The sequence below is a fragment of the Primulina tabacum genome, chromosome 7, assembly GCF_025594145.1.
Source record: "Primulina tabacum isolate GXHZ01 chromosome 7, ASM2559414v2, whole genome shotgun sequence".
Taxonomy (NCBI): domain Eukaryota; kingdom Viridiplantae; phylum Streptophyta; class Magnoliopsida; order Lamiales; family Gesneriaceae; genus Primulina; species Primulina tabacum.
The window spans coordinates 39,795,094-39,810,798 of record NC_134556.1 but is presented as its reverse complement, the minus strand read 5'-3'; the positions used below and the strand labels follow the sequence as shown (position 1 = coordinate 39,810,798).

The 15,705-nt window shown below is 35.7% G+C and overlaps 2 protein-coding genes across 2 annotated transcripts; one reads left to right on the top strand and one right to left on the bottom strand.

The window, feature by feature from the left end:
- Positions 1-4,575: 4,575 nt before the first annotated feature.
- On the top strand, positions 4,576-11,663 carry LOC142552008 (uncharacterized). Its single transcript, XM_075661569.1, has 6 exons — positions 4,576-4,994; positions 6,852-6,938; positions 7,497-7,673; positions 7,766-7,852; positions 7,941-8,012; positions 9,273-11,663. Exons 1-6 carry the CDS (start codon positions 4,830-4,832, stop codon positions 11,232-11,234), a joined length of 2,550 nt encoding a protein of 849 aa, XP_075517684.1. The 5' UTR covers positions 4,576-4,829; the 3' UTR covers positions 11,235-11,663.
- A 372-nt stretch (positions 11,664-12,035) lies between these two features.
- On the bottom strand, positions 12,036-14,505 carry LOC142552007 (heptahelical transmembrane protein 1-like). Its single transcript, XM_075661567.1, has 4 exons — positions 14,065-14,505; positions 13,870-13,962; positions 12,866-12,905; positions 12,036-12,776 (listed from the first exon to the last, which is right to left on the bottom strand). Exons 1-4 carry the CDS (start codon positions 14,349-14,351, stop codon positions 12,099-12,101), a joined length of 1,098 nt encoding a protein of 365 aa, XP_075517682.1. The 5' UTR covers positions 14,352-14,505; the 3' UTR covers positions 12,036-12,098.
- Between the last annotated feature and the right edge of the window lie 1,200 nt (positions 14,506-15,705).

Below are 15,705 nucleotides of genomic sequence, written 5' to 3'. Positions count from 1 at the left end.
AAATAGTGTAAGACCCGAGAATTTGATTACCGTAATCTGAAATGATTTGGGGATAATCGATGTGATTATAGACGTAAAGGATTAGACTGGAAAAGACGAGAAAAGACACGCAAAGTAGGTGTGAGGGTGTGCCATTCGCGCACATGCGCGACGTGATGCGCGAGCCATGCGCGAATTGGGCAGAAGAGACCCCGCGGCGCGCATATGCGCGAGGTGTCGAGTAGCCAAGGAGCTATAACAGAACATTGCGCGCACATGCGCGACGTGAGCCGCGCACATGCGCGAGGTAGGCAGAGAGTTGGGCGCACATGCGCGACGTGAGCCGCGCACATGCGCGAGGTAGGCAGAGAGTTGGGCGCACATGCGCGGGGTGAAGTCGCGCATATGCGCGAGCTGTCAAGATGATGATGCGCCGAGACGTAGGTCTCGCGCAACGAATCTTGAGAAAGACACGTATCATTTGCATGCAAGATATATAAATATTGATATTTTTGTTTCTTCCTTCGAGAATTCCAACAAAGAAGCGAGCCAAATTCTCTGAAAATCCCTCAAGCCTCCTCGTATAATAGATTGGTGATCTCGTGTGATCCGTATATCAGAATTTGAATCCGAACGCAATACCGAGTTCTTAGCAACGACAGCTACAACTGGACGTAAGTTGTACTACGTTTTGATATGTCTTGAAATTATGGTATTGCCAGAATCGGATAGAATTCATATATATTGTTCTTGCAATATCAGACATTGTATAATCGAAACCGGATCGAAAAACAGATACCGTATGAAATTGTTATGAATTTTCAGGGGTGATTTATTATGATTAGACCGATTTGATATCAGAATTGAGATTATAATCTATTATCGTTGGGATTATGAGTTGTATTTATATCGATTATGCCTCGTGGTATTATATCTGTGATGTTGATATTGCTGGGGTTATTGAGACTGTATTGTTATACCGTCGAAACATCAGTATATTGATATTGATCAGATTCAGTAGTGACTTCGATTATATCGTGATATCGTCGATATGGATTAGATTGTATCTTGATTCGATATTAATCAGATTATGTTTGATTTGAATATTGATCAGAATAGATTTTGAATTGAGTTGCATATTGAGATGGTGCCTATGCGATATTGTATTTCAAATTGATATGGACAGATTTGACTTCGAGACTTCGACTTCGTCAGACCGCGAAGACAAAGGTATAAATTTATGTTGATGTGGGATTGCACAACTCGAGTCCGATTGACTTGAGTTTCCCAAAATCACATACTTTACTTTATTGCATCGGACTCGAGTTTCCCAAAATCACATACTTTACTTTATTGCATCGATATTTGCAATTGTATGAGGTTGATACCTTTGATTTATTGATTTATGTATTGAGTCATTAAGCGGATACGCCTAATTGTGAATGAGTAATATTGTGACAGTAGTGCCGGATAGTGATGGAATCGTTACTGGCACATTGCACATTGTCACATGATAGGATATTGGTGAAAATGCCAAAGTCTGTGACGGTTAGGTCAAGACACCGGACGTTTGGCTATATCGGAGTGGATAGAATTGGAGTTTCTTTTATTACTGGTATTCGATATGGAAAGAGCCAAAGTTCGTGAATAAGAACATACTACCACCCCGATCGGGAGTGTAGGTGGGTGTATGTTCTTATTCCGATCAGGATCCCTAGATTAGGACTGAGTCGAGTCTGAGTCTGAGAATCACTGGAGAGTGATTCATTGCTTGATATGGAATTATGTTCCTGATGATGGTATATGTTTAGAATATAATTTATTCTTGATATTGATTCATGTTTAGGATTATAATACATGTGATGAATATTGGATTCATGTTCTGATTTTGATACATGTTATGAATGTTTAATTCATGCTTTTATATTGTTTATATGAAAGGCATGTATACATGATTTATACTGGGAATATAATTCTCACCGGAGTTATCCGGCTGTTGTCTTGTTTGTATGTGTGCATGACAACAGGTGAGACAGGATCAGGGTCAAGACAAGAAGAGAGAGATATCATGATTAGAGTGGAGACTACGGACTTGAATTAAATATAGGGTTGAACACTTGATAATTAGTTGTTAAACCTTAGTTTTTATTGAATGTAGATTGTACATGACTTGTACTTTATTTATACGAATCTGTATATTAGTTAGATTCCATTACGTTCCGCAATTCAAAGAAATTTTTTTTATGACCCAAATTACTTGAATTAATAAATTGATCCTAATGATGATTAATGAATTGAATTAGCGTCCGGGTCCCCACAGATAGTTATTTTTCTTTTAGTTCAATTGATAACACTATAAGGATCTAAGTATTTTTCGTGTATGTTTTGGGTTTGAGTGCATGAGAAAGACGAAATAAACTTATTTTTCAATGATGGAGATATTCAACGAGTAATGAAATATGAGAAAGCCCATGAAAAAAATTTCCAAGAGGGGGCTTGTTCATGGACGAAGGGCTAGAGGGAGATCAATACTGAGATTTGGTCGTTACAATAAAACAGGCTTTTCATGAGTCATTATACATATAATATCACATCCCTGAAAAATTGGGTTTTTTTGCCTTCCCAAATGCTTGAACTCATGATCTTCACAATGAATGTATGGATTCCGAGAGTATTGACACTAACTGAGTTTCAATATGAAATTAAAATTTTAAAATTTATACAAGATTTCGTTACAAATTTGAGAATTTGATGTCAGTTGAGTTACGAGGTATTGAAAATCCGATTTATTTTATCTTTTATATCAACATTTGATATTATTTCTTCTTATTTTCTTTTTACATATATACTTTTTCTTAATGTATTTTGAAAATTGTCAATGAATTTTTAAAAACGATAAAATGTAAAGTTTGTTTGTAAATTTGAGATTATCCCAACAATATTTGGTATTCGAACCATTGATTCTTCCCCCATTATATTTTTATTTAATGAGAAAATAAAGCATATAAAAAAGATTTTAAAAATATAGTAATACGCAAACACAAAGCATATCGATTATTTGACGTGAGATTCTTAATAATATGATGATTATATATCAATAGAATTTTACAAAAGTACATAATTAAACATATGAACCAAACAGTGCATATTGCATAGGTATGCTCAAGTCAGCTTATAAATTGTGATTTTTTCATATATCAAACCATTGGCTCTTAGCCTCTAACTAACAGTTGGGCCAACCCATTAATAGTTCAAGATTGAAAATAATTAGCCATATGACTGGCCCAATGAAAATTTTACAACATACCCAAAAGCCCTACCCAGCAGTTTGGTACCAAATAAGATATTATCATAATGCAATCAATAATATTATCAATGTTTTTCAAAAAAATAAAAAAAGGATGTGTTTATTTATCACGATTAACCGCGACCACTAGTTTTTTTGTGTATACTGAATAACATAATAACATGCAAATCACGTTATTCAGATAAATTGTGCTGAGAAAAATCCTTGTGGTAGGCTCGTCCGAAAAAGTGTTTGTAGCAAAAATCGAATTCATGACTATTCGTCAAGAGCTCACTTATTCTATTAACTTAGACACCGCCTCAAAGTCGTTATCAAATTGTTTTTTTATGACATGAGAACCAGTCACTAACAATCTATGGTGCACGCTGGGTGAACTTTATGACCAACGTAATAACCTGCAAACTACGCTAGCTAAGTAAACAACAATGTGCAATATTTGTGCGATATGCTCGCTCGAGAAGATGTTGATATGGAAAATCGAACTATTGATTATTGTTTAAGCACTCATGTACTACATTAACTTGGACACCCAATTGATAATATTATCAATGTTTTTTTTTTTTACTTTTACATGATGATGCCCCGAATTGAGGTGGGTTAGTGTTTGTTATTTTTTATACTTAGAGCATCCACAATGCAAGGGTGTTATAACACTAACCAACTCATCAAAAAGCACGAGGTCCACTGCCACATACTCATTATAACAACATATCTCTTTTATCCATATTGCTTTTAACTATTCAAACTCATTATTTATGGGTCCCACTGCCACATACTCATTATAACAACATATCTCTTTTACCCATAGTTTTTTTAACATTCAAATTCATTAATTAAATATTTAAAAACAAAATTTGAATGAAAATTTACAAAAAATAAAAAAAAAAATTTTGTTAAAAACCCGAAAATTCAAAATTTGAAAACAAAATTAAAATAATTCAAAACACATGGGCCCGCGTGTCAGCAAATCAGCGACAGATTTTTCAAAACCGTCGCTAATTGTCCAATTTTTTTTAAAAAATAATCTGACAGAGGGGCGTTCGAACAATTAAACGCTATAACGCCCATTCACATGAGAGAGGAAGTGTTAAATGGGGTGTTATAACACTTCATTGTAGATGATCTTATAATCAATATAAAATAATAATTTTAATCGATTATTTTGTAAATTTGTAACTTAAAAAAATAAATTAAATTTCCCACGAACAATTATATATATGTATATATTTATTACACCGGTAATTGTATATATGTTTTCTTGTTGTCACATACATAATAGATATCATACAGTATGGAAACATATTATGCGTATTTATATTATCAACCTCTCTTTCTTCATTTCTGTTACTAAATTGGTGTAGCTAGGGTTCAGGATTCTACTCAGCTCATTATCTCTATCGAAGAATCTTTCCCATTCCAATTGAAATCTTAGATTCGGATGCAAATTTGAAGGATTTCCGAGAAGGGGCAAGTTAGGTGTTTTCTTTTATCCGCGGTGCATTGTAGTGCCGTTTCAGGTCTAATTGAATCGATCTGTGAAGTTATGGAGGACGCGTTGCCGTTGGCCTCGGTGGCGGAGAACGACAGTGCTTTGTCTGTTGCTGCGGGTCTTGCGAAGGAAGCTGCTTTGCTCTTTCAGGCTGGGAAGTACGTAGATTGTTTGAGGATTTTGAATCAGTTGTCGCAGAAGAAGGAGCGCGATCCGAAGGTGGGTAATCTTATATTTTAGTACAGGAAATTTAGATTTATGGTTTTATCTATAATTTGGTTTCTTTTAGTTATTTTTATTGATATCACTAGATTATCAGGATAGCGGCGTAAATGGAATAGACTATAGCTCATGATGAATTGAGAAGTTTCTTTTGTTTTTTATTTCCGTTGCATTTGGTGATGATTTTAAATCTGCGCGTTTGCCATTGGATTAGTATCATTTTATTTTGAGATACCAATGCCATATTTGATATTTATGTTGTGGTAACTTATGGGTAAAATTCAAGCTCGACTGTTTGTGGTTTTACGGTAAATCATATGATCAAGTTGTAATATTGCTGTCTTCCTTTTTTTTATCGGTCATATTTGATACCATGATACGTGGATGTAGGTTTAATAACTTAAGGCTTTTTCCTGAGTACAAAAGTAATCTCTCTTTTGAAAGTTGTTGAAACCGTTTCTTTTATTTTTTACTTCTCTCGGTTCTGGAAATGGGAATTGAGTTCTAGTTTTGTCCGCTGTTTTGTTGGAACCATCATGTTCTTAGGCGTCCAACAAATTGGGGAACTGAGTGACACTTTGTGAAGCCATGATCTTATAGAATTCTTTTATTTTCCTTCTTTTCCCACATCTTTGTTATTTGTTGTAAGTTGGTTCACCTCACCCGAGTTTTCGTGAAGTGCTTTATTTTGCTGATAAAATGACTTAGGCTGGCGTTTTGTTCTTGTTTTGGTTTATTTTTTCCATTGGTAATATAATATTGATTAGTGACCTGGCTTATTAATCATTCTTATTCTTTTTTCCTATCAATAATTAGATTTCTTATTAGGAAAATCTACAGAGGCCCAAACACTGGGGCAGTCATGGAGATTATAATATAGATAAATGTCTCATTCAACCAAGCTTTCCATCAACTCTGTTTTGTGTTAAGTCTTTATTTGCTTACCAGCTTGTTGCCTTCTCCTAGTCTTAACTAGTGTTTTAAAATGGGCCTAGGCGCTGCCTAGATTCTAGACGTTGGCTGACTGCACTGAAAAAGTTTTAGTATGCCGGCCTAGGCGGCCTAGGTGTTAGGCTCAGGTTTTGTGCCCAACTAGTGCTAGCGAATTTTAGAACCATGGTCTTAAATAGTATGAATGTCCTTTTGTATCTCTGTCTTTCTCATATTCCAAGGGGACATATTAAATGGAGAAAGTGGCAATTCTTAACAAAATATCTCCTTTTTTTTCCCTTGGAAAAGTTACTACTTCAGCATGTTTTGCCTCAAGGTTCTCAGGGCAGAACAATAATGAGGTCAATTTTCGTATGAGTACAGTGGCCTAGCTAGGTCTTATTCCTTGAGTTTTTTTAGTCATTTCATTTGTTGTATGCTTGCTCTTTTTCTAGACATTCTTCAGTGTTGTTTTAGGTTTTGTATTTCATCAAGTTATCCCTCAATTGCACAAACATATTGAGACAATGCTGTATGAGGCATACATATTTATGATCAGTCAAACTGTTATGCTTGTCAAAAACCATGCGAAGTGATTTAGCTTGGACCAATATTTGAATTTTAAAAGGAAATGGTGAAAGGAACATGAATGTTTTGATGCATGATTAACTTGACCAGTTTCAGTAAGTTATTAAACGGTCAAGTTGAATAAAAAATAATTTCCTTGAATTCACACCAGAACTATTGGTCATCAAGCCTGTTTCAATTGTTGGTTTCAAAACATTAAAACTACTGATTCAATTTAGTTTCTGTGAGCAGGATGTGTCAGGATGCAATTATGGTAAAATGAATGCTCTGTCTATTATCTCAATTGGAGTTTCTCTGATTAATGCTTCTTTCTTAATTTTATTTTTCCCATTTTAGATTCTTCATAATATAGCTGTTGTGGAGAACATTCAAGATGGTTGTCCAAATCCTAAAAGGCTTCTTCAAGCAATTGAAAACATCAAGGTTTGTACTTAAATGGTGCTTTCCCACTCTCTTTCTTTATTTAGGGACTTTATTCATATTCCTACGTGCACATCTTTCTAATTGAATGGGATTTTATGATGATTTTTTGAATGATAGGTACCTGAGAAATAAATATCATGTGTGCCTGTTGCTGAGATGATACTGACATTAAATGAATGCTTCAAGTAAATAAAAAGTAATTGTTTTCATTGTCTGTTGACATTTTTTTAGCAGACAGGATGCATAAAGGAAGAAGAGAAGGCAGGCTTTTCGTTATGAAAACTATCCATCTTTGCCAATTAATAATAAGCTTTGCATGCAACCTCCTCTGATTGTTATCTCCACCTTTTAATTTTTGGTCTAGGCAATACTAAGTAATTTATAATGCAGTTAGCAGTTGCAAAATTTTCAGTGTTACACTTTGTAAACATAGGATTGCTGGTCATATTGATTCCCATTTTATGTTGTATTCTTGTTTTTTAGTACAAAAGTATTCCAACCTATTACAATGTTGGTTTCGCTTATTCTTACACTGGATTCCCTTTTCCATTAATCTAGAAACAAAATGAAGAGCTTGCTTGTGCATCTAGAGAACACCTAGAGGTTGGCCGGCAGACCGGAAGCAAAGATACAACTGCTAGCATGAGGGGAAATAACAACGTGGTGCATCAGGTTTCGGGTTCCCCTGTTGTTCGCGGTGATGAATTTGATATCTCGGTGGCAATGTTTAACACAGTATGTTTCATATAGTTTGGCACTGTTAATTACGTGATTTGGAGCTTACTTTTTTTCTAATCCCCTGTATGCATTTATGATTCTTACGGCAGGCAGTTGTCTGGTTCCATCTTCATGAGTACCCAAAATCATTCTCATGCTTGGACGCTTTATATCAGAACATTGAACCAGTTGATGAGGTACGCAAGTATAATGTATTGCATGTTGCGATGTTTCTTGTTTGTGAATTCTGATTAAACCAATTGGCTAACTGTCAATATTATACAGGGGACTGCGCTTCGTATTTGCCTTTTGTTGCTGGATGTTGCATTACTCTCTCAGCATGCATTGAGATCTGCTGTAAGTACAATCTATCTCAGAATAGATGTGGTATTCTTATGCAGAGGTTCTTTTACTTGCTTTTGTCTAAAGTTGATCAATATTATGGATCCTTTAGTTTCTTTAGTTCTATCTCAAGGAACAGATATTATCGTCGTTCTAACCTGAAAAACGTTTGGCATGTTGTATTCTGCATTAAACTGGAAGTGGTCAACTCTGATGAAAATTTAAAGTAACTAACCAGCATGTGTGTATGTGCGAAATTGCTGTTTGAATCTCTTAACTATGGGCAAAATTGCTTTTCCACAGTGAGATGTTTTTCTTCTTCTTATATTTTTAGTACAATTTTTACGAGGTGGGTTAGTGGGAGGGACGACATTTGATCTACGCGGGTGTTGAGGCTTCTGCCAGCTGAGCCAATTGGCTTGTGGCAGATGTTTAACTTAATTTTCAAAGCAGTGCTTCTGTGACATGTTTGGAGGAGTTTTTTGCTACGTGAGTTGGTGTTTCCCCTTGTCTTACCTATATGGATTTGAGTGTATTCTTTGGGTGCTCTTATAATAGGCAATCATGGTAGACACAAAGTTTAGATTTTTTCTTGTAATAATTTTTAAATAGTTGAATGTCAAATTTCACTATTATATATCTATATCTCTGCTTGATACTAGTTGCTGAATGAATTGGAACAACATATGATTGTGTATGATCCAAGTATTTGAGACTTCTGTATCTAATGAACATGTGAAGAACACCTCTGCGATTTATTATCAATGTTTTTGAAAATCTTTTTTAGTATTAGAGGCTACTACGTTAGGTGTGATTGATTCTCATAGCTTCTACTTTTCATTTATAAATTTCGATTTTTTGCACAATTACATAGGTACGGAGTATTGAACTGTTATTTCATATTGTTGGCGTATATTCCCAAAACATATGCTTGGGTGGGAGGAGTGGGCTAACGTATGATCAAACTATTTGGGGTTAAATGTGTTTTCTCTTTGACAGCTCGCGCCTTCCATTCCAGTTAGAATTAACTCTTGCAGTCTTGCTTGCTCTTCTCCGATGCAGTTTTGGTAGATGCGTTATTTTCTTATATAAATCTTTTAATAACTGTTATTTGAGTGACGAGGACTGGTTGTAGTTATAGCATGATAAGATTTACTGTTTGGGGTTAAGGTGTACCACCAGTTATTTGTCACATCTCCATATCATAAGATTTACTATTGTTTACTTCTTTAACTCTTTATCATGTATTGGCTCAAATAAGAATTATCATTTCAGGATGTGATAAGCTACATTGAGAAGGTTTTCTGTGTCAGTAGCTTGAACAATCAAGGAGACAACGGCCTCTCTGCACAGCAACAACCTTTCTCAGCATCCAAATCTGCTTCAATCCCCAGCAACTCAACTATTTCCGATGCTTTTCATTCTGATTCTGCTGACGCTTCCAATGCATTGGAGAATTCTTTGATTGGCACGTTATCAGAGGAAGCACTTGAAGATGAATCATTGCAGTTATTATCTTCCCTCGACATTAGTGGCCGAAACCTTCAAAGACCTGGCATCCCACTTTCTAATGATCTGTTGAGGAGCCAAGCTGTTGAGTCCCTGCCAGCTGTTGATTTAAGGCTTAAGTTGTATCTTTACAAAGTTCGTTTTCTGCTTCTCACCAGGAACCTGAAGGCAGCCAAACGTGAAGTTAAGATGGCTATGAACATAGCTCGTGGCAAAGATTATGTCATGGCTCTCTATTTGAAGTCACAGCTCGAATATGCTCGTGGGAACCATCGCAAAGCAATCAAGCTTTTACTGGCATCAAATAACCACTCAGAAACTGGAACGTCTAACATGTACTTCAATAATCTTGGGTGCATCTATTATCGACTCGGGAAGCATCACACCTCAGGTTTATTCTTTTCTAAAGCCCTAAATAACAGCTTGCTCGTAAGGAAGGAAAAACCTCCAAAACTCGTAACTCTGTCTCAGGATAAATCACTTCTGATCACATATAATTGTGGTGTGTGTTCCTTGACATGTGGTAGACCTTTCCATGCTGCCCGCTGTTTCCAAACCGCCAGCTTAATTTTTTACAATCAACCTCTTTTGTGGCTACGGATTGCTGAGTGCTGTCTAATGGCCTTGGAAAAGGGATTGATAAAATCTAGTCATTACTCAAATGACAGATCTGATATTAGAGTTAATGTCATTGGAAAAGGGAAATGGAGGCAACTTGCGCTGGGTTATCGTGTTTCATCAGATGACCAACTTGAATTTATCGGAAAGGATGATTTGTTTCCAAGTGATGGCAGGCAGCCTGATCTCTCATTGTCTCTTGCCCGGCAGTGTTTGGTCAATTCTATGCATTTGTTGGATTCAATGGGGTCAAAAAGTTCTAGATTTGGTCGAGTTCCTAGTTCGGAGGAAAGTGAATCAATAGAAACGTCACCGCTGCAGAGTACAAATAACAAGAATTCCACAGATAGTGATCCCAAGGCATCTAATTTGTCATCCCTCACAAGCCAGGTCAATTCAAATGGTGAAGTGAAAGAACAAAGAGTAGGAAACAATCTAATCATGTCATTGCAAAACTCTATTCCCGAATACAATGACTTTTGCATGAAGGAGAACAGGATGATAAAGCAAGCAGTACTTGCAGATTTGGCATATGTAGAGCTGGGACTCGGAAATCCTTTGAAAGCCCTGTCGACAGCAAAGTCTCTGTTGAGACTCCCAGAATGCTCAAGAATATACGTGTTTCTTGGGCTTATGTATGTAGCTGAGGCATTATGCCTGATAAACAAGGTGAAGGAAGCTGCTGACTATTTGATGATGTATGTGTCTGCTGCAAATAATGTGGAGCTTCCATACAGCCAAGAGGACTGTGAAAAACTGACAATGGAAAAGGAGCTTGACAACGAGGACTCGAATGGTTTGTCAGGGGCTCCAAATACTGGCTCTTCAGGAAGTGACTCCAAACTATCTGTATTTGCCAGTCCTGAAGAGGCTCGTGGAATTTATTGTGCGAACTTTGCTGTCAGTTGTGTGTTGTTGGGGGATCTTGAACGAGCCCAACACTTTGTGATGAAAGCATTATCTGAGATACCCAATGCTACCCAGGCTATTGTTACGGCGATTTATGTGGATCTAAACTGTGGCAAAACACAAGAAGCTCTTGCCAGATTGAAACAACATCGTGGAATTCGGTTCCTCCCCGGGGGTTTAAAATTGAATGGTTTTTCTTGATGGAGCATTCTGTTGTTTTTATTGGTCACTCCGGCCTCCAACTCACTTTGTCTTGAAGCAGCCTTATGTTCCTTAAAAGAGCCTTGGTTTAAGTTGAGGACAAGGATAAGCTCTCTGCATTAGAAGGTAAGCTGTCAATCCTTATCAAAGAAGAATTTGTACCATAAAATTGTTCATCTGAAAGAATAATACTTTTATTTCCGATTCTTAGTTTTTTAGTGGCATGGCTTAATTTTGGTTACTAAAGATTCCCATATCTAGGTTTCGAGACTTAGTTTTGATTCAAATGTAGGCTTTGTCGAGATTCTATTGAATCATAGAGGGTGCACGAGTTCTTGAGATCATTAAGCAAACACAAAAACCAATACTCTTGTAGATGCCAGCATTTTAATTAGATCTTTTTTTCAATGTTAAATTTACATTTGCTTATTCATTGATTTTTGCTTCGGTTGGTGTATGGTTGGTTTTAGGAGAGGATCATCGCTGATAGTTTCATAGTCGTCCTAACAAGGGTTTAGCAAACAATGTACATTTCATATATCCTTGAAATATTTGAAATTGTTTGAATCTGAAATTGGACTGGGTTGGTGATGTGGCACTATATAATTTATTTTATTTTCGTTTATTATCAAAATCTAAGCCTTTTTTTATATAAAAAAAATCTACCTCTTACCAAACGGATAAATATTTACAATTTCAAATCTTTCAAGAGAAAAAGATGGAGAAATGCCATTCTGCAACATTAAAACGTACGGTTTTGCCCTAAACAATATTTTATAATTTTAGTGAATACAAAATTAGATTAAAAATATATAAATAATATGTTTCATTTGGCAATCATGTAGATTACATGTGAATATCAAACTATTTGTCACACTCCATCTGACCACGATATCTCAAGAAAAATTGTGCAGCACCATAATGTGCTAATGCTCCCAACACAACAAACACATGGAATATTTGATGGCTATGCCCCGCAAGGTCGAAGAACCCCGGATTCCACCGCTCAGGAATCCGGCAAACATAAAACATCGTCCCGCTCAAATAAGATAACGCCATGACAGATTCATACGCCAGTGTAACGTTACGGTCGGGATCGTCCCAATTCACGACGACAGCATGAACCGCGGGTATCAAACCGATCAATCCCATAGAAACGAAAAGCATAGCTCGAAAAGGACGGTATTTCCCAGTCGAGAAGGCCGGAGAGAGCAACGTGAAGATGGTGCAGATCCCGATGATCGTGATACCGGTCAGGTAAACGACTTGCCAATGCGGAGTGCATTGAAAAATGTAGTACATGGCGGGGAAATATGACGTAATTATCATGACAGTTATACCGACATAATCCATCTGTAGTAGCATTAAGTTTAGTTGGTGTGAATGGCAACAGAAGAGATGGCACATGCTGCTTGAGAGGAGACAGAACATAGAACCGCTCAAGTACACGTAAAATGGCCAGTTCGTGGCGACGGTTTCGGGAGAGGTTGTGTCGATTTTCAAATGCGATTCTTGCTTCAGGTCGATCAATTTTGTCGGTACCTGAAATGGGAAGTATTCAAATTTTCATTTTCGTCATTGAAAATTTAAAGAAACTTGACGACTTAGGTACTTGAATGAGGGGAACTCACCAGGGAGAAATTCTTAGATATATTTGCTGATGGGTATTGCCTGTAAAACAGAGAAATAAGTTTTATTTCCTTTGCTTCAATTATGGAAACGTTAGTTTGCATTTGTGTCTGAATCGAACTTAAATTAATGTTCACAAACAGCATAGTTCACCACAAGAGTGCCCTTTCCTTTTAGCTATTAGGAAGTAAAACTAGCCATGAAAAGAAATGTCAAAGATTTCGATGCAGGGGGTTCACAATGCAGTGGCATAAACCTCACTCGACAGAGGAAAAAAGTGTGTTCATCCCATTGTAATAAAAAAAATCACATTGGATTTTAAGTTTTTTATTTATCAATTTGTATTATTCGGTTTTTACAGGTAATGGAAGAAGAATTTATGGCAACGTAAATAGTTTGTACACTTGATGGCTTGAATTAAATTCCAATAGATGACAAGTCAACTTTTAAAAAAACTGGGTGACAGTTGACAGATCATAGTTAAATGACCCTTTCTATGATTGAATTGATTGATAACAGACAGCTAATAACTGCTCTGCAGCAATTTTATTTCAATTTGATTTACTTTTGCAAGCAATTTTAATAAAATCATGGCCAGAAAGAAAGACAAATTGTCCAGTTACTCTCAACTTTTTTGATTATGAAAACATTAGCCAAGAACGACAAAAATAAATAGAACAAAGAGGCAATGGTTTTCACGAAGGTTAATATTAAAAGAATTAATATCCTTTCATCTTGTGAACTTTCTAAAAATTCAAATTTCATCTATTTTGAGTCATCCCTACCAGGTCGCCTCTCTCCACCAAAATCATCCCTTCTGACCATCTCTCCTGACTTGTTGCAAGCAAAATATGTCTAAAAAATTAAATTATGTTTTTATGAACCACAGAAAATAAATATTGAATCATACATCTCCTGCCATAACCAATCATCTCCATGGCCAAGTTCTAAATTTGAACTAAAAATACATATGAGAGAAAAAAAGGGATAAAATTCTTGAAATTACCCAACTAATACTGTGATGAAATCTGCAACCCGAGGCACGTCCTTTACATTTGCCACTGTCAATCCCAAAAACAACAAGAACCCAAGCAAATGTCTGCAAGAAAACAAACAAATATGATTTCAGAATCTCAACTCATCTTAAGCCTTAGTATGACAAGAAAAATAAGACAGATTCGAAGAAAAGAACTTCACTCACGTCCACACATTCAATGTCTCATTATGCCACCGAAATACACTAAAAAAGGCCTGTTTCAGAGGCCAATTAGCCCTATAATAATTCAATATATATTCATTATCCTTCATATACTCCGGCAGCTCATGATAGGATAAAAGATGACATTTTTTCCCTTTGAAATCTTTGCAACCAATCCTTTTCTTGCTGATACTTTTCTTCTCTGCAGGTGTGCAAACTTTTCCATCTTTTTCTTGATCCATCCCTTCAACTTTCCTCTTCCGAACACACCCTTTGCTGCTACTTACCATAATATAAAATTTCTTGAGCAGATCGTATTCTTGATTTGGAGAGAAAAATACCAACTCTTTTCATATGAAATACAGAGGAAAAAAAGTGTGAACAGTATGGTAACAAGCAACTTTGGAAACAACAGAGCATTTATCAAGCAAGGCTCATACTTTGCCTTTGCTTGAATTTAATAGTGTCACATTTGGTTAGGTTATCAATAACTTCTCCATTTAATGCTGGCATCATGCATCAGTTCTTATTTTGCATTGAGTTTATACTTCTTGTTTTTTTAAAAAAAAAAAACTGGTTTAAGTTTTAGGTTCCTAGGCTGTAAATTTTAAATAAGATGCTAATAGCTCAAATATTTAATTAAGTGGGAGTATATATTGATTTAATGTTATTTATAGGTAGAATCAATATTTTTTTTAAAACAAATTATATGATTTGTTGAATTTGTCTATGTTTTGAAACAAATAAAAAAATTTGTTCCACTTTGGATGTCAATTTACTGAGAGTTAAGGGTAATAAATATGAGTAAATTTAATATATATTTAAAATAAAATCCTAATTTTTTTACCCAAAAAAATTAAAGTATATAAATCACGAGGATCTCGTACCCTGACAACACGTATTCGATGCTTTTACCGTCTTAGACAAATAAACAAACCCCTCCTTTCGTATGGGTCAGTTTTGAGTTTTGAGTCCATTGGAATAAGTTTTGACTTTTTCAAGTTCAACACTTTTTAACCTTGTAAGATCAAGTTTGAGTCAACATAAAATTAGTTAAAAATATTTTGATTCATATACACTTTTTTCCTTATCTCTAATGGAAAATTATGTCCCTCAAAACTGTCCGAGTTGGTAAGATATATAAATTCTTGATAAAAAATCATGAGTTTCATTCTTTTGATCAACATTTTCGAACGAACCTATCGCACATGGTTTGCCAAGTACATATCTTTAAGACCTAATTTGATTCATTTTTTTTAATCTCTAATGGAAAATTAAGCCCTCATGGGGTGTTTGAGTTGATGGTGGTGTACGTAGGCTTTTGATCAATGATTGTGAGTTCGATTTTTCCTACAAATTCTTTCTTGGACGAACCCGTCGTACATAGTTTGTCTGACTGATATGATTTGATGACTACTACATCAACTCGAGAGTTTATCTAGTGTACACCTAATTGTAACTGTTGCGATTTATCTCGTCGTAATAATAAAAAAGGTAGGAAAATTAAAAATATAGGTGGTCTTAAATTGAAAGAGAAGACAAATTGAAATATCTTTTCAAGTAATTGATTTGTGGAGTGTCCATATCAATCTAGAAATATATTGTGCCGAGTATCGCATGGTAGTTAGAAATTTGGGGCATTTT

Bases quoted from the DNA above. Each gene is read 5' to 3' on its own strand.
- LOC142552008 (XM_075661569.1), top strand. From the start codon at position 4,830: ATGGAGGACGCGTTGCCGTTGGCCTCGGTGGCGGAGAACGACAGTGCT. The intron at 4,995-6,851 runs GTGGGTAATCTT...TTCCCATTTTAG, and splicing joins AGAAGGAGCGCGATCCGAAG to ATTCTTCATAATATAGCTGT. The intron at 6,939-7,496 runs GTTTGTACTTAA...CCATTAATCTAG, and splicing joins AAGCAATTGAAAACATCAAG to AAACAAAATGAAGAGCTTGC.
- LOC142552007 (XM_075661567.1), bottom strand. From the start codon at position 14,351: ATGGTAAGTAGCAGCAAAGGGTGTGTTCGGAAGAGGAAAGTTGAAGGG. The intron at 12,906-13,869 runs GTAATTTCAAGA...TCTGTTTTACAG, and splicing joins TTCATCACAGTATTAGTTGG to GCAATACCCATCAGCAAATA. The intron at 12,777-12,865 runs GTGAGTTCCCCT...TTCCCATTTCAG, and splicing joins TATCTAAGAATTTCTCCCTG to GTACCGACAAAATTGATCGA.